The sequence below is a fragment of the Pseudorca crassidens genome, chromosome 6, assembly GCF_039906515.1.
Source record: "Pseudorca crassidens isolate mPseCra1 chromosome 6, mPseCra1.hap1, whole genome shotgun sequence".
Lineage (NCBI taxonomy): Eukaryota > Metazoa > Chordata > Mammalia > Artiodactyla > Delphinidae > Pseudorca > Pseudorca crassidens.
The window spans coordinates 30506213-30530302 of NC_090301.1; the positions used below are offsets into that span (position 1 = coordinate 30506213).

At 38.6% G+C, this 24090-nt stretch overlaps 1 protein-coding gene across 1 annotated transcript in view; it reads right to left on the bottom strand.

Annotated features, from left to right (window-relative positions):
* PARD3B (par-3 family cell polarity regulator beta) overlaps positions 1 to 24090 on the bottom strand; it is a 1041103-nt gene that overhangs the window by 179451 nt on the left and 837562 nt on the right. The window contains exon 20 of the mRNA XM_067740882.1: positions 10872 to 11174. Within this exon, the coding sequence (XP_067596983.1) occupies positions 10872 to 11174 (303 nt within the window). The remainder of the gene's footprint in view (positions 1 to 10871; positions 11175 to 24090) is intronic.

Below are 24090 nucleotides of genomic sequence, written 5' to 3' on the forward strand. Positions count from 1 at the left end.
CCATTGTAATAAGACAGGATAAGGAAATAAAGTTAGAAACTTACAGACAGGAAAGAAAGAAATAAAACTTAATGTTCACATAAAAATCTATTGGTGACTATTCACAGCAGCTCCGTTACTAAGCTGGAAATAACTAAAATGTCCCTCAATAGGTGAATGATTAAACTAATTGTGGTACGTCCATACCACAGACTACTACTCAGCAATAAAAGGAATGAACTACTGATACCCACAACAACTCAGATGGATCACAAGGGCATTATACTGTGTGAAAAAAGCCAATCTCAAAAGGTCACGAACTTCCCCATTTATGTGATTCCATTTATGCAGTATTCTAGAAGTGACAGAATTATAGAGATGTGAAACAGATTAATGATTGCCAGGGGTTGGGGATGGTGGAAGGAAGAGGGTGTATAACTATAAAGGGGTAGCAGGAAGGATAGCTTTGTGTTGATGAATTAGTTCCACATCTTGATTGCAGAAGTGGTTAGATGTGTGATAAAATGGCATAGAACTACACACACATTGTACCAAAATCAACTTCTTGATTTTCATATTGTATTATAATTATGTAAGATGCAGCCACTAGAGAAAACTGGGTGAAGTGTACAAGAGATTTCTCTACACTATATTTCAACTTCCTGTGACTTTATAAAAAGTTCAAAATAAAGAGTTAAGAAGTAATTATAAATATGTATAAACATGGCTATATATAATAAGTATACTGTTATGAAAGAAGCAAACAAAAATACATGAGGTCATGTTGGCAAGAACTGTTCATCCAAACTGAAAAAAAAATTTACTAAATGGAGAAGTAAGAACATTTTGGAACTCTCCACCCAACTTTAATTCACTCCTAGGAGATTAACAGTACTCTTAATTGCAGAATGGTGTAAATGCCCAGATAACAGCATATATAATACTAGCTTAAACTTTAATGGTGCTTATTAACTGCTGGATGCTGTTTTTTTTGTTTGTTTGTTTTCATGTATAAACTCAGTTAAATTCTTGTAACAACAGTCTTAGGTAGGTACTACGATTATGCTCATTTTATAGATGAGGATACTAAGCCAGAAAGAAAATAAGAAGGAGTTGTATAAGGATATCCAGCCAGGCTTTGCTCTAAGGATGGGCATGGCTTGCGCCCAGTCCACCTACTGACCTTGACATAGAAAATCCAGTGTGTCTGCATTGAAGCGAATATCCCTCCTAGCCTTGTGCTCAGAGGAAAGCCAGAGGCTGAGTAATAGCCAAGTTTGAGGGAATCCAGAGTGCTACTCAGGCTTGATTGAAAGTCTGTGCAAAACAATGGCTCTTGAACTCTATTTCTGTCTGCGTTCATATCAATTCCCAGTCAGATCTCCAGAGGGGAGAGTATTCTGCAGTGTATAAATATTAAAACAACTCTTTAAGATGTTGGACACTTATGAGTACTGACATTAAAACTATCTTTTACTGCCCTTTCTCACCCCACTGATTATTTACTGTTTGAAAGGATAAACACAGGAAAGCAATTGACCTAACAATGGCTTATTCTTGATTACACATTGCATTAAATACAGAAATTATGAAGAGGGTACTTTGGAATCTGTCTCTAGCATCAGCAAAGATTGTGTAATGAATAGGTATGTGGCTTCACCTAATAGAGTAATGCAAACCTCAGGTCACAAGAGGCCTGGAGTAACCGTGGTAGATCAACACAAATCTAGCGCCACTACAGAGAAGTAGGTCAAAGCCTAAGGCTTCTGATACTTCTTTGTACCTCTATAGCTTTGAGTAGGATGCTTTGCACCTAACAGACATCTAATATTTTTTAATGGAATGAATGAATGAATGAGGGAGAGAGGGAGGGCAGGGTGTCTGGCAGGTGAGGAGCAACATGCATGCTCTTTGCACATTTAGTGGATTCCAACATTTGTAAACTGCAATCTACAGTGATAAATGCATTTTGCATCATATCCCAGTATTCACTCACATACCCTGTATACTCTGTATACATATGCATATATGTATATACATTTTACATACATATATAACTTAAAGAAATTATGAAATAATTCTTACACTTATTACAATCTATTGCAATGATCTTTTCTATTCTTGTCAATCCTATTTTCTTAAAAAAAATGTTGGTTGATCCCACTAAATTGATTTCAAGGTTACAGTCTGCAGTTTGAAAATCCCTAGCATAGCTGGAAGCTCATGCATGGATTTTGGACTCAGACCTGGGCTGGGATCCTGGCTCTGCCAACGTATTACCTATGTTATTATAGGTAAGATCCTTAATTTCTCTGAGCTGCTAGTTTCACACTTGTGAAATAGATACCTACTCTACAGAATTTCTGTTACTTTCCGAAGCATAAATCTGAACAAGCTACCTCCATGTCAAGGGTTCCTTGTTGCTCTTGAGTCTAAATGCTTTATCTCAGATTATATGGCCTTTAACAATATGGCCTGTGTTCACCTCCATCTTTTTCCTCTAGCTGGCCCCAATTTACATACCACACTCTAGCTCTTCCGATATATGCAGTTCCCTAAGTGTACCATGTTTTCTCTTTGGGCCTTTGTCATGCTCTTCTGCCTGCCTGATTAATTTCTACTTGTTCTTTAGGTCACAATATAGATTCCAAGGAGTCTTCTTTGGCCACCCAGATCTGCATTCAGTGCCCTTCTCTTGTGCTCCTATAGCCTCTTTGGCTTACCCTTCTCAAAGCATATCACCATTACTTTTCCAATATATAAGCTGCATCCCCCTAGAGGGCAGAAGACTCTGTATTTGGTTCTGTTCTGTGTTATCTATGATGTCTAAAAAATTCTGTATATTCCCTCCTACCTCTCTTGGTAAACAGGATAAGTTAGATGAATATATCCTCAGGATCAGGACATTTGTTTGAAAAACAGTCAAGTCAATGCTTAGATGACAGCTTTAAGAAATCAGAGTAACTCTTTGGCAAGCATTCCTCAAATGTGCTCACTTACTACCAGTGACTGGGGATGGCACAGGGGTGGAGGTCTTAGAAATGGATGGTCACTGAGTGCCAAACATCCTTACCTAGCTCATGCATAATAAAGGAGAAGGTTGTCTACATTTGTCACCCCTGGAAGTTCTCAACTTAGGCAAACATAAGTCTAGTAGAGTCCCAAGAGTAGGGCTCTCAGAAGATGGAAAAAAAAAAAAAAACTAATGAGAACATCGAGTTTTAAAGAGAGGGGATGGAGGAAAGTAGAGTTAATGGTATATCAGTTACTATTAGCACTTATCTGGTCATAGAGATTCTTTCATTAAGAGATTTCTCATGATTCTTTAAAAGTCACTTAAAAATTGATGGTAATATGTTCTAAGGAAAAAAAATCTGATTGCTTTGTTCAACTGATGAATTTTAACTCTCTATGGATATGGCATTTATCACTGGGATTCCCAAACTGAACCAAGAGTACTTTGGCTCTGTTTGTAGAAACTAAAAAACACATCTCCAAGTAATCTACTGTATTCACTGTTCAAATCCCTACACACAGCCTTACAAAGCTGTGAATCAGAAGTGAGAGCAAAAAAGCTGTTAAATGAAAGCAAAATTAACAGGAAAAGTCACTGGAGAAAGAGACTGGGGACAAACACCAACAGAGGCATGAACCGTGCATGACAAAGCTGTGACTCACTGAAATATTAAACCTCTGAAGTCAAGCAACTGTTTGGGAAAGAGACATCAGTGATCCTGCATTGCCCCAGGAGCACAAGAGATGTTCACAGCTGGCCATGAAGCTTTCCTGTTAACACTTTTCCTATCCTTCATCATCCTTATCTTTGAATTTCCCCAAACATATTTTTTCATATGTTTTCAGTTTTCCAGAAAACTAAGAATACATGTTCCCCACTTGCTTTACTTCAGTGATATTAGAACTTATTCAGACTGAAATATTTGGGTCTTAGCTATAAAAGAGGGTCTACATAATAAGAATTGCCTCCCACAACAATATACTGAACAGCATCAATATATTGTAGCATCAATCTATAATTTTTGCATTAAGAAATGGAATTAAAAAACAAAAGAAGAGATATCATCTAGCGGTAATCTGTGGTGGATTCCATGGAGTGATTCCCTAAAAGCCATTAGAACTCCTTTCTCCCTTGTCTTTACTTACTGGAAAGATGAAACACTATTTCTCAGTACCTCCTTGTAACTGCAAGAGACTTATAGGTTTTGCCAATGAGAAGTTGTTGGGGTCTCCTGGGAAATCTTTTCAAAGAGATGAATTTGACTGGCACATTTCATTGGCCATTTGCACTTTTTTCCTACTTTCTTCTTGGAGAGTGGACACAAAGTCTGGAGCTGCAATAGCCATCTGAGAATCATGAGGCAATATGAGAAAAAGGCCTAGCCACTGGGGGAAAGTAGAGGAAAAGAAATGAAAAGAGGGCCAGGGCCACCTACTTTCCTTGAAGGTTGAGACAAGTATATCAGTTGGGTTTTCTATTGTTTACAGCCAAACGGGGTCTGACTGAACACACTGTTGCTATTGACAGCTCTTCTGAGGCCCCTAGAAATTTGGCTAGTCTGTTCTGTGGACAACTGTTGAGCCCAACTCTGAACCAAATGGACATTCAAGTAACATGGTAGGAAGATAACATTAGTTCTGATGACAAGCTTAGGGACATCTAATGAGTTATGGTTTTTAACGAACAGTCTTCCATGATGTTCATGGATGAACCAAAAATGCACACCAGATAAACAGTAGACTGGATTAATAGCTAACTTAACATCTGAAGGAGTATCGATTGATGGAGGTCTCGAGTGATGAGTTGCAGGGATTGTACTTGACATTGACCAATGATCTTATCAATAACATATAGGAGTCCACAATGATTAAGTATGAGGATGGCATAAACCTAGGAAGGGTAGCTAATATATTGGAGGACAAAAATCAATACTTTAAAATATCTTTATTGGCTATAACAATTGGCCAAACCTAACAAGCAAACATTTAACTTGGTGCAATAATGACAGCTGATTAGTTGCCTTGTTAATTAGGCCACATTAACAAGTGTAAAGAATTAAGACCAAAGGATGTAAGAGTCCCATCGATTTCTGTGCTTTTCTGACCATATCTGAAACACAGCATCCAGTTCTGCATGGCACGCTCAACAGAGGGCAGTCATAAACTCAGTAGACTTGAGTGTGCTCAGAAGACGGCTACCAAGAAGGCTAAAGATGTGGATTATAACATAAGACATGACTAAGATAGCTAGGGGAGTTTATACTGAAGAAATGATTATACTTCTCAAGGTTATGTATTTGTTCTCTTCATCCTTGTAAAGCCAGCTCTGAGCACAGAGCCTGCCTCATGTTGGAGTTCAATAAATGTTTGTTAATGAAGGTGGTCATAGCAGCCACTTCAAATACCTGAAGGGCTAATAATGAGGTTTAGATTCTGTGTCCAGGTAGGTTGATCCAGGATCTATGGTCAATGTTACTTGGAGCAAAAATTATTTATTGAGTGTAGACTGTTCTGGGAATTGTAGAGATAATGGTGAGCCAAAGCAGACAAGGTCCCTGTCCCCATGGAGCCTGAACTTGAGGCCAATCATCTCCAAAATGAGCTGTGTGCCCCCCGTTTGAGAGGATGAAGAACACATTAGAACTATTACCTATGTTTAAAACAAAATCTCATTCTTTTATTAATTTCTATATTTGGTGTGTATTCTACAATGCATATATTAGTAAGGTAAATAAGTGAATATCACTTAGAAACAAATACACATGTTTTGGGGAGTTAACACCCAAAAGCATTTTTACTGATGGGGTGTGTGGTTCAACACATCTGGCTAACTCTGGTAAAGAATTTCAGATAACCCCGTGGGGTAACGCAGAACCTCAACTGCGTCAAGGGCCACACACACTTTCCATTGCCCCTATTTGGGACTACTGTATCCTTACCCAGACATAAAGCTGTAATGGTCATATACTGTGGGGGTCTTGAAATGCTGGCATTGCGGAGGGAGCCTAATGCATTATAAACCCTAGGTAGTTGTCAGGCTTTGGGGACGGGACTTAACCCATGCTCTGTTCAAATCCTGGGAGAAACAGTCCCAGGCAAATGCAGTCTTTTGAATCCGACATGGTGGTAGGGATTTTTTTAACCACCATCTTGTAAAGATGAATCCTTTATAAGCCAAGTGTTTCTCAGAAGGGCTGAGCATTCAGGGTCAACCCTTGAGAAGCAGGGAGGTAAGAGGCAGAAGCTGCCCCTATTCAGAAACCACTGTGAACCACACAATATGACATGTTCCTTGGACACAGAGATATATGAGCAAATAGAGGTATACTTTATATAGATACCCCCAAAATGCAAAAGGTAAAATCGTACTTAAGCATCACAACGTGTGAGGCTGTTTATATAACCTTCCTTTTGCAGATGAGGATCAACTGCCTAGGCGGGGTTTAATTCCACGACTAAGTCTCACAGTTCAACCCTCCGTGAGCCCTGCCCTACCTCTCAGGATGGGGTCCAGACTCCTCACGGAGGCCCACCAGGCTCTGTCATCTGCCTTTTGCCCAGCTCTCTGACCCTCGTGTCTTATCTCTCGTCGTTATTCCTCTCTCACTCCTATTTCTATTTTCCATTTTATTGCGTTTCCTCTAGTTCCTCTAACACAGCGTGCTTCCTCTCACCTCCTGGCTTTCGCCCACACTGTCCCCTGTGCCTCCAACCCAGCAACCCCAAACTCAGCAGTCACCCCATGCTTCCCTTACAGGAGCACTTTTCACACTGTATTCTCATTGCATGTTTACATTTGTAGCATCCACTGGACAGTAAGCTCCATATGGAGAAGAAGGTCCCCGTCTTCCTCCTTGTTTCCTGATGGACCCAGTACTGAACTCAGGTCCTGACACATTTAGTAGACGCTAAATAAATAAAGTCTTGACTCCATGCTGTGCTATCTTGGGCAAGTTACCCAGTTTCTCTGGGCCTCAGTTTCTGCAATGATAATAAGAGAAGGCTATTCTGGACGGTCTCTGAATTCTCTTGTTAGCTCTGAAATACTGTCATGTAAAGAATTTCAAGGTTGCAAGCCTTCCCATCTTACAACTACTCTTCTCTCTCTTTACCACCATGCTCACTCAGTTCTCACTTCCTAATAAACTCTCTTATTGTAATCTTCCCTCTCCTCCTATCTAGCTATTGACATTGTTCTCTCTAAATTAATTAATAACCTCTTAGCGGCCATATCTCAAATCCTCTTTTCAGTCCTCATTCTAATGACCTCTCTGAAGCATTTGAAAATCTTACCACTGTGGTCTTGGCTAAACATCTTTCTCCTAGTTTTAAGCTAAGGTTTCTGGCTGCTTCTTATTTTCTCCTGTCTCCAGTGCCACTCTCTTATCCCAGACGCTTGCTATCCTTCACTACTCTAATCATATCTTAATTTATCTCACCATCTAACCATCTTCCTTTTTGTCTGCCATCAAGCTGGCAGAGCTATTTTCCCCAGATACAGATCTATCAGCTCATCACCTAATTACGGCATTTTGGTGGCTCCATTGTGCACAGGATCACCCACTGCACACACACTACTGCTCATCCTTCTGGAGCCCAGGGCAGACACCACTATTCAAGCATAACTGCAGAACCCTTCTTTCTTCCTTTCTTTTCCTTTTTTTTTTTAATTAAGATTTTATTTTTTTAGAGCAGTTTTAAGTTCACAGCAGAATTGAGGGGAAGGTACGGAGATTTCTCATATACCCTCTGCACCCACACATGCATAGCCTCCCTGCTTAATAACATGCCCTGCCAGGGTGGTACATTTGTTAAAACTGTGAACGTGCACTGACACATCACTATTACCCAAAAGTCTGTAGTTTACATTATCGTTCACTCTTGGTGTCGTACATTCTATGAGTTTAGACAAATGTATAATGACACGTATCCGTCTTTATAATATCATACAGAGTATTTTCACTGCTCTAGGAATTCTTTGTATTTCACCCGTTCATCTCTCCCTTCATCTCCAACCTCTGGGAACCTGCTCAGAACCCTTCTTAACACAGATTTGCAGACAGCTACTACCAATTAATAAGTGTGAGTATAGGATGGAACCTATTCATTCACAGTTTGGCTCCAATCTGCTTTCCAGCCTCATCTCCTCTCACTTTCCTTCCCATCCACTCTCCATGTTCTGAGCTTCCCTAATGTTCCATGCTCTTTCCGGCCACTTCACCCCTGTACATGCTAATTAGTCTGTAAGGAAAACAATTTTTCTACTGTATCTGGTCAGTTCTTATGAATCCTTCCAGAGCCAGTTCAAATATCATTTCCTTTTGGAGACCTTTTGTGAGCAGCAGAGTTAGAAAAGAAAAGCTTCTTTTTCTTCTGTTTACATTAAGTTGCAATTATCTATTTTTACATGTGTTGATTCCCTCCTCCCTAGAATATGACTTCCTCTGGAATGGGACCGTATCAGTCATCTTTGTATCATCCCCTAGAGCTTACAACAGTAGCTAGAACACAGCAGGTGCCAAATGAACACTTACTGACTGAGTGAAAGTCTGTACAGATGACTAAAAGAATGACAGGCCTCTAACTGTAAGTAAGGTAGGGTTAGAGCTCAGAGTTCCTGCTCATGGGCACTGTTCGGGATGCTGCCACAGCAACTCGCTCAGACTCACCTGGACCCAGGCATGTTGGAAATTTCAGAACCTCACTGATAAAAACCAGTGATAATAATAATGACGACGATGATATGATGATGATAGCTAACATTACTGAATGCTTATTATGTGCCGAGAGAAAAACTGCTTAAGACTTAAAGAACAAGGAGCAGAACAATTTTTAAATATGAGTAAAGATAAGAGCAGAATAAAGATAATCCTGAGTATAAAGAGTTACACTTTGATCTGTTATCCAAAAATATGACAACTCTCTAAAACTCCACCGAAAGAACTTTAGGTCCTTTATTAATACGAAGAGGTCAGAGCCAAAGGAAAGAATATTGCTTATACATGTCTGGGCTGGGCAGTAAATAACATTTTTTTTTTCCTGATATCATTCTATAGTGGCTACAGTTACAATTATCCTAAGAAATTTCTGTCCAGGTCAAATCTATGTGGGTGAAAATTAGCTTCAGGATAGAATCTTCTAGTGTCCCAAAGAACAGTCATAATGTTTGGCCAAAAAAAAATAAGCCTTAGGTGACAGAAAATTGAGGAGTGATAGCATTGACTGTTGTATGCTCCTCTTAGAGACTTTCAATGCACATTAGCCATTGGGGATAAGAAGAAAGAAGTAAGAAAACCTGTTCAGTGTGGCTTAACACAGAATTCTCCACGTGCATTGGAGGAGTGGACATTTTTAAACAGAATGCTTATTATTTATTTTCATGGAATTAGAATCAGAAATATTGGCTTTGGAGGTTCCTAGAAACAGTTCTGCACTGGGATTCTAGCAGAGGGCCCTTGCCATGGGGTTTACTACGAAGACCCATCTGATTTAGAGAAGGGAAGATTGGCTGTCGTCTGGGCCAGAAGAGACTCATGCCTGGTATCATTATTTACGTGATAAAAATTCAACCCTTTATAAAGGCTTGGGAGAAAAAGGCCAGCTTTTAATCAGTCCTCTGAATTAACAGTTTTGTTATGGCTGTCTCACAAAGTCACAGGAATTTATATTTTCATTTTATCCCAAAGAAAAACGTGACCATCTTTCTTTAATACTATCAACCTGGAGGCTTGACAGTAAGGATTAAAAATTGCTCCTTCCTTCCCACTTGGTTATTGGAAAGGCTCTGAAAGGTAATCGGTCTTGTGAAGCTGCACTTCACAGTCTGCATAAAAACGCCATGATTTTCCTTCCTCTCCCCAACCTAATTGAAAGTGCATAATATCACCCAGCTGGGGAAATGTAAATGGTAAACATATACGATATATCACGCCATCACACAAAAGCTGGTTACTAATAGGGACTGGGTGGTTGTCAGGACCAAAAGGAATCTGGAAAACAAGTCTTTTTTTCATCTGGAATGAGAGCTCTTTGTGCCTGCCACCCTTCCCCCCTCATCTCCTCCCTCCAGACTTCAAGTTACAGCAGATTAAACCAAGGTCAGTCAATTCATTCCTTCGGTGTGTAATTCCAAGGGTCACCTAACAATATATATTGACTAACACCCTCCTATACCAGCCTTTCAAGGGATAAGGCATTTTGCTTTTGGCAGGAGGTGGGGTTGGAATCATCTTGTTCCCTACCTACTTCAATTGTACTGACAGATGGTCCTATTATCTCTTTCCTCAGCTGCGAAACCTAAAGATCCTTGGCCTTGTCACCTCTTATCTTCCTCTACTTCATCAAACTCCTATTGCCAAGATTATCTCCTTTCTACCTCTGATCACCCATGAATATCTATGCAGGATCACATATGCCTCCAGTAGAAAATCCCAATCTTTGCAAAGTCTTCTGGAATTCTGAGGCTATCTATAATTACACCCACTTAGAAGTCACCACTCTCTTCACTGACTCTTCACCTCCAAGTGTCACGCCATCTTCTTGAATAAGTCTTATATAGTAGGGTTCTTAGGAGAAAGGACAATATTCCTTCAAAGTTTTATCACTAGCTCTCTGTTACAATATTCCTTCAAAAATTGCTCCCTGTTGCCTCATGAACTCAACTGCTACTGTTCATTCATGCCACCTTAGAACTGTCAATTGCTTTATTTTTGATGGCTGATACCTTACGGGTAGGTCAAAGCATAGCACTTGTCAAGGGTACTATGTCATTTCAGGTTTAATAGATGGAAGGATATATTTTTATCTGCTTCAGCAGTAGAGATGATTTGAAACTTACTGAATTAAAACTACATTCATCTTTCAATAAGTTCTATTACCTGTCAGCTGGCACTGGTGGCTGGTATGGCTTGTTGACCTTGGCATAGAGACCCTCTAAGTGGTCTCTCTCTGGAGACAGTGGACGGCCATCCCGAGGGTACCCCAGTGGTCCAGCCCGAGGGGGAGATGGAGACCTATAGACATTTGCTGATGCACATGGTTCCCGGAAGTGGTTTACTCTGGCATAGTTGGGGTCCATTTCATCATCGTCCATATCATGCAGGGATCCAATTGCACCAGCGGCATAATCAATAAGACCTCTTGCTTGCTTTTCCCTTAGCTCCTGATGTTTTGCCCCAATCCTGAAAAATGCAGAACAAGATGTATGTGAGTTTATATGCTGATACAATGAGAGACTCTCCTGAATCTATGTTAATTCCTCCTAGTCAGTCACTTAACTGTCGCTTTCCTGGATACTCAAGATCACACCATGCAGAAATGCCAATAGCAGATTCCACAGGATTAATTTTATATCTCTGACCTTTATTTGGTACAGGGTCTTTACTTTTATAGCAATGCTATAGGTATTTTAATATCCTGCCCACTGATGACTGGGCTGATTGCAGAGTCAGAGGCTGATTTTCAGTAACATTTCCTCCTGATAAATGGGAACAGGCCATCTTTGGTGTAATATTAAAGAAGTCTGACTTGGGACAGGGATGCATGTTAAAGAGCCCATCAGAATCTTATACTTTGTCTGTGATTTTATCATTTGGTGACTTTGAGTTCTAGTGTATTCTTCTAAAGAAAAGAGCTTGCAAAAATTGATTTAAATATGAAAAAGAAATACAGGGGCTTTCTGGTCACTAAAAGCAGTGGGATCAGAGATAATTTATGAGAAACTCTAAGTTTTTTGGTTACACAAATGGGGATCATTGTGTTTCATTATACAGGGGCTAGGGACAGAGTAGAATAGTGAAGAAATTAATAGGCTCCTGACAGAGACGAATTGGTGCATATAAGTGAATTAAACACCATTACTGGCAGAACTCCACAGCTCTAAAGCCTTTAGTGATATTACAAAATGCTACGGCTAATCAGCATACTTACTGTGTAGACTGGGAATGGGAGCAGAAAAAAATACTTTGGTGGATTCCAAATCCAACTGAATTTTGAGAATTTTTCATTTAGTCTGGGAAGTGTTAGGCCAGATCTCCTAAATTCCCAGTTACATGTTAAAATGGAAAGGTCACTGTGGCATCTTATTGGACGATGGTGATTCGATGGTGTCAGGAGGTGTTCTCCACTAACGAGGAGAGAATGTACCCTCACATCACCGGGTAAACAAGGTACATTGTGTACAGGAGGAGAAAAATAAGACGATGCTGGCTCAGGTGGTGAAAGAAAGACTCAAGAAAGGATGGGGATAAATCTGAAGAACTAGGCTCAGAGAATATGAGAGGACCGTGGACTAGAAGTGAAAGATCTATGTATGCCTGGAAATGTATATTGAAGGCCTGGATGAGTGAAAAAACAGAAACTGAATTCTCTCAGTATCTTTTCCTCTTCAAATAAAAACAGCTATTTTTGCACATGGCAGCTAGTCTTATTTTACAGAACATCAAACTCTCTGTAAAATTCTTTAAAAGCCATGATTTTTCAAGGTCTTTTCCCTTTTGGCAGAATGGCTTTTTTTCCCCTTTGAGTAGAGAGGAGGAAGGAAAAGTAAAAAGATGAAGAAGAAGGTTTAGGACCAAAAAAACAGTATCTTCAAGTCACAACAGATGAAAATAAATGCCAGGGTACATTACTGCATATCTCTTTTGACTAGGTCAAATCACGTACCCTACACATGAGTAATAAGAAGAATTTATATTTTGTGCAAAGGGGAGCTTGAATCTCCAAGGGATTTTGAATGAAGATGAAAGGAAGATTACACAGCAGGGTACCCGTTAAGAGGCCCTGCCTGTCCTCTTTCAATGCATGTTAGTTCCAGATTCATGGATGTTTGTTTTGAATAATTTTTGATGAAGAAGATAACCTGCTCCATTCTGCAACAAAACAATCTTTCCAGGGACGGTGCAGACTGGATTACTGGAGGATGCTTGCTGCACTGTGATGATATGGCTGGATTTCCATTGCAAATAGAGCACAGGACATCAATAAAGTTAGGGGGTGGCATTTTGTGTGGTTACTATTCCTCCTAAGTGGGATGCCTTCTAGAGAAATCACTCAGCAGAAAGATGAACATCTCATGGCTGCCACACGGGGCTACACTGGTGCATTAATGAAAGAGGAAAACACCAAGCTTGACGTTTAAAAATCACAGAAATAGAACACTAGAATCTGTGTTCCTTATTTCATCATTTCTCCTTTTTAGAGGTTTTCTCATTAATTAAGCTTGCTGAGTACGTAAAGGTTCTCAGATGAAAAGTTACTCCATATATGCAAAGCAATATTTTACCTTGTATTTTTCCATTCTAAAACAAAACCAAATTTCTCCTCTCTGCGCCACTGAGTGTTTCAGTAACTAATTTCATATTAATCACTCAGTAGGTGAAATAGTAATGTCTGTGAACCGTCATTATTATGCCATATATCAGGATCTCTCCACGTGGGGGAGGACAAGTCAGTCTCTGTAAAGGGGTGTATGGAAGCAGAGAAGACTCTCTCAAGAGAGAAATGTCAAGGAAATATATATTTTTTTGGTTGTTCTGACCTCCCTCTGTTCCAATTCAGTGTGAGAATTCTAATTGTTTATATAGTCATTTCCACGTGGATGTCTCCTTACCACGGGGAGCTCAACCTGTTAAAATATCTATTTTTCAAAATAGTCCTGGATAATATCCCCTTTTGATTGGATGGTACCACCAGCTTCCTCATTCTCTCCAGCACACTTGCCTTTGAATTGTTTAAATCTCCTCTTTCTCTCTTCCCCTACAAAAACATTGTTATTTCTTTTTTCCATTATACCTCTTGGATAGCCTCTTTTATTTCCATTTCTTTAGCCACAGTTTAGTGTTCAGGCTTTATATTGCCTAGATCTGCACTGTCCAATATGGTGGCCATTAACCATATGATGCTATATAAATTTAAATTGGAATTAATTACAATGAAAAAAATTTAAATTCAGTTTCTTAGTTTCACAAACCACATTTCAAGTACTCAACAGCTACATGAGCTAGGGACTACTATATTAGACAGTGCAAATATAGACTAATTCCGTCACTGCAGCAGGTTCTATTAGACTGTGCTGGCTAGATTATTCTACGATTTTTTGGACATGTCACCATATCCCACTTTAATCTGTACCTTAAAAGGTGATTAGAATAATCTTCCTCAAAAGAGCATTTATATCATATCTCTGTCAGATCAAGGATCTCTAACAGAAGATTGTGATAAATGATAGAGTAAGAGTATGGTTATTCTACTTTGTTCCCTGAGCTCTAAATGAATGAACAATTGAGAAATTGGGAAGAAAATTCCATCTACAATATAATTAGAATACATCCATAATCTTAAAACATGCAATGAAATTCAAACTCAATCCAAAAGGGATAGTATATCAAGAGTTGATATATACCTTTGTCTCCAGCAGGGTAGGCATTTTACTGAAAGTAAGAGAAAGAGTTCAGAGAACTATAGACAACAAACTTTTACTTAGAAAAAGAGAGCTTGAAGACAGGGGTAGGACATTGGGATTGTCGGGTAAATCTTTGTGAGGTTCCAACCTCAGAAGGGAGAAGAGGCAGGGTTAGAAGAGACAGATTTCCACTAAAAGAGAAATTTCCTTCTACCCTGAAGAAACTTCATGGAGGTAAATGGGGAGAAGAGAAAAGAAGCATGAACCTGCTTTGTAGCTGACAGGGCAGAGATAAACACGAACCCAGCAACATAAAACCTTAAGTCATTTAAGAGGCTTCACTAAGCAGGCTGATCTCTTGTTAGGGTGATGTGCTCTCCCAAAATGGAAGGCCATAGAAAACAAGCCCTCAGGGCAGTGCACCCAGTGGACCAGGCAAGAAGATATTTTGAGAGAACACATGGAATTCAAGTGGCTGGTGACCTTAGATCACTATGCCCTGTCATCTAACATTATATTTTAGTACAGATTTCTAAAAAAAAAAAAAAATTAAACACCATAGAACATGGAATTAACTTAATGGGTGATAATAAACGTTAAGAAAATTAAATATAATAAAAGAGAAAATATTAGGGGTTATTGCATATAGTAAGCATTAAGTATTGTGTCAAGAGAAAAATCAAGTCATCTAAAAATCCAGGCAAATTCAGGCTGGCCTCAAACATAAATAAAGACAAAAGAAAAACGTTTTCAAACATTTACAAACTCAAGAGAATATAACGCTTGTTGACCCATCTTGCAAAACTACTTAATAATGAATAGCAGCCAACCAAGAATTGAATCCAAATGAAGAATTCAGCCCAGCAAAACTGGGGAATGACAGGTGTGGAGGTGAGCAAAACATTCATTTAAATATAAAATGAAGGCTAAACATTTGTAGGAAGAATAATTACAGAAAAATGTAAATATTATAAACTCTGACAATATAAAAATATCACTATGAAAATCAGAAGCTAACAAGTAGGTGATTTAGGAGAAAGCATTCCTCACCTTTTAAAGCAGGCATCCGTAATTACTGCCTAAAGTTGATAAATCAGGAAATGGGTCATAGTATATGAAATACAATTACAAAAAACCCAGTAAAACAACAAATTATCAGCGGAAGAGAAATACACAAAACAAAACCACAACCATAGAGTAAAAAATAGAAAACAGAGGAAGCAGTAAAAAAGAGAGTAACAAAATATGATAAGATTTATCTATTATGACAATAAATGAAAATGGAATAAATTTCTTTATTATAACTAAAGGATCCCAGATATGATCAAAAAGAAAAACACACTACATGTTATCATAATGGTGAAAAATAAGATACAGCCTATATGTACATTATAGGGGAAATTAAATATTGTACAATTTAAAAATAGGGTCATGCTATTCCTATATTAAAAAGAAATAAGATATACATATGGGTCTAGATATTAGTGAATATTTGTATGTATATGTACATATCTTTGTATATGCATAGGAAATGTCTGAAAGGATACACAAAAAATTCATAAAAATGGGGCTTCCCTGGTGGTGCAGTGGTTGAGAATCTGCCTGCCAATGCAGGGGACACGGGTTCGAGCCCTGGTCTGGGAAGATCCCACATGCCGCGGAGCAACTGGGCCCGTGAGCCACAATTACTGAGCCTGCGCGTCTGGAGCCTGTGCTCCGCAACAAGAGAGGCCGCGATAGTGAGAGGCCCGCACACCGCAATGAAGAGTGGCCCCTGCTTGCCACAACTAGAGAAAGCCCTCGCACAGAAACGAAGACCCAACACAGCTATAAATAAATAAATTTAAAAAAAAAAAGTTATCTTTAAAAAATATATATATATATATATATATATATATATATATATATATATATATATAAAAGTCCTTTACAACTACTTACTAACTGTTGTAGTGAATCAAAATTGAAACAGTACAAAACAAAACAAAACACTAAACAGGTACCAGCGGGCATCCTTTGTCTTCCAAACCTGATTTCTTATGACTCCATTATCAACTCAGTTATGATAACGATTTTCTTCAAATTACTATTCATTGAACATTTATTTGGTCCCTTCCAAATCAACTGCTTTGGCCTAGAGTACGCATTCTCCACCAATCAACTATGGAGATGAGGCTAAACTCACTCATTTACACCTCCCCATAGACCTCAATAATTCTCCTCCTCCTCTCCTACTTATGTATCCAGCAAATTCTCTATTAATCTGCAATTGTTATATGCTACTTTGTAAATAAACAAAACAAAATAAAAATCTTTTATTGATGCATTTCTGGATATTCTGCTTCTATAACTAGACTACAAGCTCTTTGAGTGTCATGTTTTTCTTTCTGCTAATTTTGACTGATTGATTTATTCACTCATAGCTACTGATATTGTACTATATACCAGAAAGAAAAAAGGAACAATTATCAGTCCCTGGCTCATTATCAAGGAGATATAACAGGTAATAACAATTCATTGGGAAAACAAAGATATTGCATGTACAAAGGGTAAGAGTCAATTCAGCTTAAGGGTTTTGAGGAAGAATCATGAAGGCAGTGCCACATGAACTGGGCTTTGAAGGAACTTATTCCAGGAGCAGGGAAGAGATATGGAAGTGGTGTGAGGCACTCAGTCAGAGAGAGGGACACACGCAAATGGGCACAGATACGCATGATTTAACTAACGCTGGGGTGTAAGTCTGATGTGGTGGGACACACTGGTTCGAGTTATCCACCTACAGCTCCACCACCAAAGTAACACATTTAGTAAAAGTTATTGGCAAACTTCTATTAGGTTTATGTAAGTTTGCCTAATATTAAAATTTTTGGTGAGGAAAATCCTATTACAACTTTTTTGTTGGTTTAACCATTTATTATAAAATGAAAAAAAGATACAGAAATTCATACAAAACAAATCTATGGATTAAAGAACTGGTATAAAGCAAATATATTTGTAACTATTACTGAGGTCAAGAACTCGACTTTTGTGGGATACCCCAGAAGGTCTCCATGTGTTCCCTCTTCATCACAAGCACCTCTATATTATATAAGTATCTCCTTTCCTCCACATTAAGAATCCTGTTTCTCAAGACAAAGAAAATGCTGGAACTACGTATCACATGGTTACAACATGCTTTATATTACACATATAATAGTTTCAAAATAACAATACCAATAGCACCACTGGTATGATTATTAAAAAGAGTTAAACTTCTCTTTTTATAAGCTCTTCCCCTCATCCCTCCATTTTTGTAGTTGTTCTATATTTACATTGTTGAAGCATATAGCTGCTACATACTATACTTCTACACAACTCTCATTTAATCTTGGTTCTATAAGTAACTCATAAGGACCACAATCCTAATGTCAATGAACATGCAGTCATTTCTAGACTCCGCAGGAAGAACTCATGGGATCGTGTTGCTTAAGCTGACAACAGTATACCCCTTATATTTGAAAGCCAGTTTTCCTGGATATAAAATTATTGGCTCACCTTTTTCTCTTGACTATTTAAAACATGTGACTCCATCCTCTATTTTCTATGACAAAGTGTTGCTGATGAAAAGTTGGAGGACCGTCTAATTTTATTTGTCATAAATTACTTATAAATAACTTGCTCTTTTTGCTTATCTGGTCAAATTATTTTATTTGCTTTTCTTTAAAGTCTAATAATATTACTAGAAAAGTCATTTCGGTTTGATAACTCTTTCAGTATGTACTTTTACATATACTTTTAAATTTTATATCAGGGAAATTTCTTGAATTATAGCTTTTATTATTAATGTTGTGTGATACAAGTTGGATATAAAAAAATCAATTGTGTTTTTATATACTAACAGTGAGCAATCAGACAAGAAAACAATACCATTTAAAATAGGATTAAAGACTATTACAAACTTAAGGATAAATTTAAGAAAAGACACTGAAAACAATAAAATACTGATGAGAAAAATTAAAGAGGATCTAAATCAGTGGAGAGTTATATCTTGTTTGTGAATCAGAAAACTCAATTATTAAATGACAATTCATCCAAATTGTTCTACAGGCTGAATGTCATCCCAACCAAACTCCTAGCAGGTTTATTTTCCATAGTTATGTGATTCTAAAATTTACTTGGAAAGTTAAAGGGCCAAGAATAACCAAAACACTTAGCAAAATACGAATAAAGTTGGAAGACTTATACTATTAACTTCAAGACTTACTATAATGCTTCTGTAATTAAGCCAAAGGTTAGACATATAAATGAATGGAACAGAAAACAGAGTCCAGTAACAGACTCATACGTATTCAGTGAAGTGATTTACAACAAAGGTGCCAAAAAATTCTATTAAGAAAGGACAATTTCTTCAACAAGTGTTACTGAAGAAACTAGATATCCATAAGGGAAATAAGAACCTTGTGCCTTACATTATACCATAACAAAAATCAATTCAAGATGCAAGATAGGCCTGAACATGAAGGCTATCACAATAAAACTATTAGAATAAAATAAAAGAGAATATCTTCACAGCCTTGGGGAAGGCCAATAGAGTACACAGAAAGCATGAGTCATAAAAGAAAGAACTGGTAAATTCGACTTCATTAAAATCAAAACCTTCTCATTAAAACAAATCAAGAAAATGACAGGCAAATGAGAGAAAATATTTGCAGCACACATATCTAACAAAGGATTTGTATCAAGTATATTGAAAAAAATAATTGCAACTCACTAATAAAAAGAAAAATGACCCAATTAGAACTGGGCAAAAGGCTTCTACAGATACATTACAAAATACGATCTAGAAATGCCCAATAAGCAAATGAAAAAGTGCTCAGCATTATAAGTCACCTGAGAAATGCAAATTAAAACCACAAAGAGGGCTTCCCTGGTGGGGATGTATAATCCCCTTGGGAAAAGATGTAGGCTTTTGTCAAAAAGCTAGACATACACTGAAGCTATGACCCAACAATTTACCACTCAGTTACTAATACAAGAGAAATGACAACATATTTCCACAAAAATCCTTGAAGAATGCCCAGTAGTAGCTTTATTCATCAAAGCAAAAAATGGAAATAACTCAGATTCATCAGTAGGAGAATGTATAACCAAACAATGGTATATTCATACAATAGAATATAAATCAGCAATAACAAAAAATAAACTATGTAGTGAAATACTCAAGAACAGGGGTGAATCTCAAAATTATCACACTTAGTGAAAGAAACCGGACACAAAGGAAGAACTTACTATATGATTCCAATTATAAGAGATGCTAGGGCTTCCCTGGTGGCGCAGTGGTTGAGAGTCTGCCTGCTGATGCAGGGGATGCAGGTTCGTGCCCCGGTCCAGGAAGATCCCACATGCCGCGGAGCGGCTGGGCCCGTGAGCCATGGCCGCTGAGCCTGCACGTCCGGAGCCTGTGCTCCGCAACGGGAGAGGCCACAACAGTGAGAGGCCCGCAAACCCAAGAAAAAAACAAAACAACACAAAGAGACACCCCTACTAAAATGAAAAAGAATGACAGCATCAAATGTTGGGAAGGATGTGGAGCATCTAGAAATTTCATATACAGCTGGTGGATGTATAACACAATATAATCCCCTTGGGAAAAGATGTGGGATTTTGTCAAAAAACTAGGCATACACTGAAGCTATGACCCAACAATTTACCACTCAGTTACTGATGCAAGAGAAATGGTAACATATTTCCACAAAAATCCTTGAAGAATGCCCAGTAGTAGCTTTATTCATCACAGCAAAAAATGGAAATAACTCAGATTCATCAGTAGGAGAATGTATAACCAAACAGTGGTATATTCATACAATAGAATATAAATCAGCAATAACAAAAAATAAACTATGTAGTGAAATACTCAAGAACAGGGGTGAATCTCAAAATTATCACGCTTAGTGAAAGAAACCAGACACAAAGGAAGAACTTACTATACGATTCCAATTATAAGAAATGCTAGGGCTTCCCTGGTGGCGCAGTGGTTGAGAGTCCGCCTGCCGATGCAGGGGATGCGGGTTCATGCCCCGGTCCAGGAAGATCCCACATGCCGCGGAGCGGCTGGGCCCGTGAGCCATGGGCACTGAGCCTGCACGGCCGGAGCCTCTGCTCCACAATGGGAGAGGCCACAGCAGTGAGAGGCTTGCGTACCACACACACACACAAAAAAAGAAATTCTAGACCAGGCAAAACAATCCTATGATGACCAGGAACCAAGATGGTGGAGTAGAAGGACGTGCTCTCACTGCCTCTTGTGACAACACCAGAATCACAAAGAGCTGCTGGACAGTCATCGACAGGAAGACACTGGAGCTCACCAGAAAAGATACCCCACATCCAAAGACAAAGGAGAAGCCACAAAGAGAGAGTAGGAGGGGCGCAATCACGGTAAAATCAAATCCCATAACTGGTGGGTGGGTGATTCACAGACTGGCGAAACTTACACCATAGAAGTCCAACCACTGGAGTGAAGGTTCTAAACCCCACGTCAGGCTTCCCAACCTGGGGGTCTGGCAACGGGAGGAGGAATTCCTAGAGAATCAGACGTTGAAGCCTTGTGGGAATTGAGTGCAGGACTTTGAGAGGACTGGGGGAAACAGAGACTCCATTCTTGGAGGGCAAACACAAAGTAGTGTGTGCACTGGGACCCCAGGGTAGACTGAACCAGACCTACTGAACCAGACCTACCTGCTAGTGTTGGAGGGTCTCCTGCAGAGGTGGGGGGGGTGGCTCTGTTTCACCGTGGGGACAAGGACACTGGCAGCAGAAGTTCTGGGAAGTACTCCTTGGCGTGAGCCCTCCAAGAGTCTGTCGTTAGCGCCACCAAAGAGCCCAGGTAGGCTCCAGTGTTGGGTTGCCTCAGGCCAAACAACCAACAGGGAGGGAAACAAAGTTTTACTGAGCTCTGCCCACCAGAGCAACAGTCAGCTCTACCCACCACCAGTCCTCCCATCAAGCCTCTTAGATAGCCTCATCCACCAGAGGGCAGACAGCAGTAGCAAGAAGAACTACAATCCTGCAGCCTGTGGAAGAAAAACCACATTCATAGAAAGATAGACAAGATGAAAAGGCAGAGGGCTATATACCAGATGAAGGAACAAGATAAAATCCCAGAAAAACAACTAAATGAAGTGGAGATAGGCAATCTTCCAGAAAAAGAATTCAGAATAATGATACTGAAGATGATCCAGGACCTCAGAAAAAGAGTGGAGTCAAAGATCAAGAAGATGCAAGAAATGTTTAACAAAGACCTAGAAGAATTAAAGAACAAACAAACAGAGATGAACAATACAATAACTGAAATGAAAACTACACTAGAAGGAATCAATAGCAGAATAACTGAGGCAGAAGAACAGATAAGTGATCTGGAAGACAGAATGGTGGAATTCACTGCTGTGGAACAGACTAAAGAAAAAAGAATGAAAAGAAATGAAGACAGCCAAAGAGACCTCTGGGACAACAATAAACGCAACAACATTCACATTATAGGGGTCCCAGAAGTAGAAGACAGAAAGGACCAGAGAAAATATTTGAAGAGATTATTGTCGAAAACTTCCCTAACATGGGAAAGGAAAGAACCACCCAAGTCCAGGAAGCACAGAGAGTCCCATATAGGATAAACCCAAGGAGAAACAGGCCGAGACACATAGTAATCAAATTAGCAAAAATTAAAGACAAAGAAAAATTATTGAAAGCAGCAAGGGAAATATGACAAATAACATACAAGGGAACTCCCATAAGGTTAAGAGCTGATTTCCCAGCAGAAACTCTACAAGCCAGAAGGGAATGGCATGATATACTTAAAGTGATGAAAGGGAAGAACCTACAACCAAGATTACTCTACCCAGCAAAGATCTCATTCACATTCGATGGAGAAATCAAAAGCTTTACAGACAAGCAAAAGCTACGAGAATTCAGCACCACCAAACCAGCTCTAAAACAAATGCTAAAGGAACTTCTCTAAGTGGGAAACACAAGAGAAGAAAAGGACCTACAAAAAGAAACCCAAAACAATTAAGAAAATGGTCATAGGAACATACATATTGATAATTACCTTAAACGTGAATGGATTAAATGTTCCAACCAAAAGACACAGGCTTGTTGAATGCATACAAAAAAAAGACCCATATATATGCTGTCTACAAGAGACCCACTTCAGACCTAGGGACACATACAGACTGAAAGTGAGGGGATGGAAAAAGATATTCCATACAAATGGAAATCAAAAGAAAGCTGGAGCAGCAATACTCATATCAGATAAAATAGACCTTAAAATAAAGAATGTTACAAGAGACAAGGAAGGACACTACATAATGATCAAGGGATCAATCCAAGAAGAAGATATAACAATTATAATATATATGCACCCAACAGAGGAGCACCTCAATACATAATAACTGTTAACAGATATAAAAGAGGAAATGGGCAGTAACACAATAATAGTGGGGGACTTTACCACCACACTTACACCAATGGACAGATCATCCAAAATGAAAATAAATAAGGAAACAGAAGCTTTAAATAACACAATACACCAGATGGATTTAATTGATATTTATAGGACATTCCATCCCAAAACAGCAGATTACACTTTCTTCTCAAGTGTGCATGGAACATTCTCCAGGATAGATCACATCTTGGGTCACAAATCAAGCCTCAGTAAATTTAAGAAAATGGAAATCATATCAAGCATCATCTCTGACTACAATGCTATGAGATTGGAAATGAATTAGAGAAAAAAATGTAAAAAACACAAACACATGGTGGCTAAACAATATGTTACTAAATAACCAAGAGATCACTGAAGATATCAAAGAGGAAATCAAAAAATACCTAGAGACAAATGACAGTGAAAACATGACAATCCAATACCTATGGGATGCAGCAAAAGCAGTTCTAAGAGGGAAGTTTATAGCTATACAAGCCTACCTCAAGAAACAAGAAACATCTCAAGTAAACAATCTAACCTTACACCTAAACAAACTAGAGAAAGAAGAACAAACAAAACCCAAAGTTAGCAGAATGAAAGAAATCATAAAGATCAGAGCAGAAATAAATGAAAAAGAAACAAAGAAAACAATAGCAAAGATCAGTAAAACTAAAAGCTGGTTATTTGAGAAGATAGACAAAATTGATAAACCATTAGCCAGACTCTTCAAGAAAAAGAGGCAGAGGACTCAAATCAATAAAATAAGAAATGAAACAGGAGAAATTACAACAGACACCGTAGAAATACAAAGAATCCTAAGAGACTACTACAAGCAACTCCATACCAATAAAATAGACAATCTGGAAGAAATGGACAAATTCATAGAAAGGTATAACCTTCCAAGACTGAACTAGGAAGAAACAGAAAATATGAACAGACAAATCACAAGTAACGAAATTGAAACTGTGATTAAAAATCTTCCAACAAACAAAAGTCCAGGATCAGATGGCTTCACAGGTGAATTCTATCAAACATTTAGAGAAGAGCTAACACCCATCCTTCTCAAACTCTTCCAAAAATTGCAGAGGAAGGAACACTCCCAAACTCATTCTATGAGGCCACCATCACACTGATAACAAAACCAGACAAAGATACTACAAAAAAAATAAAATTACAGACCAATATCATTGATGAATATGGATGCAAAATACTCAGCAAAATACCAGCAAACAGAATC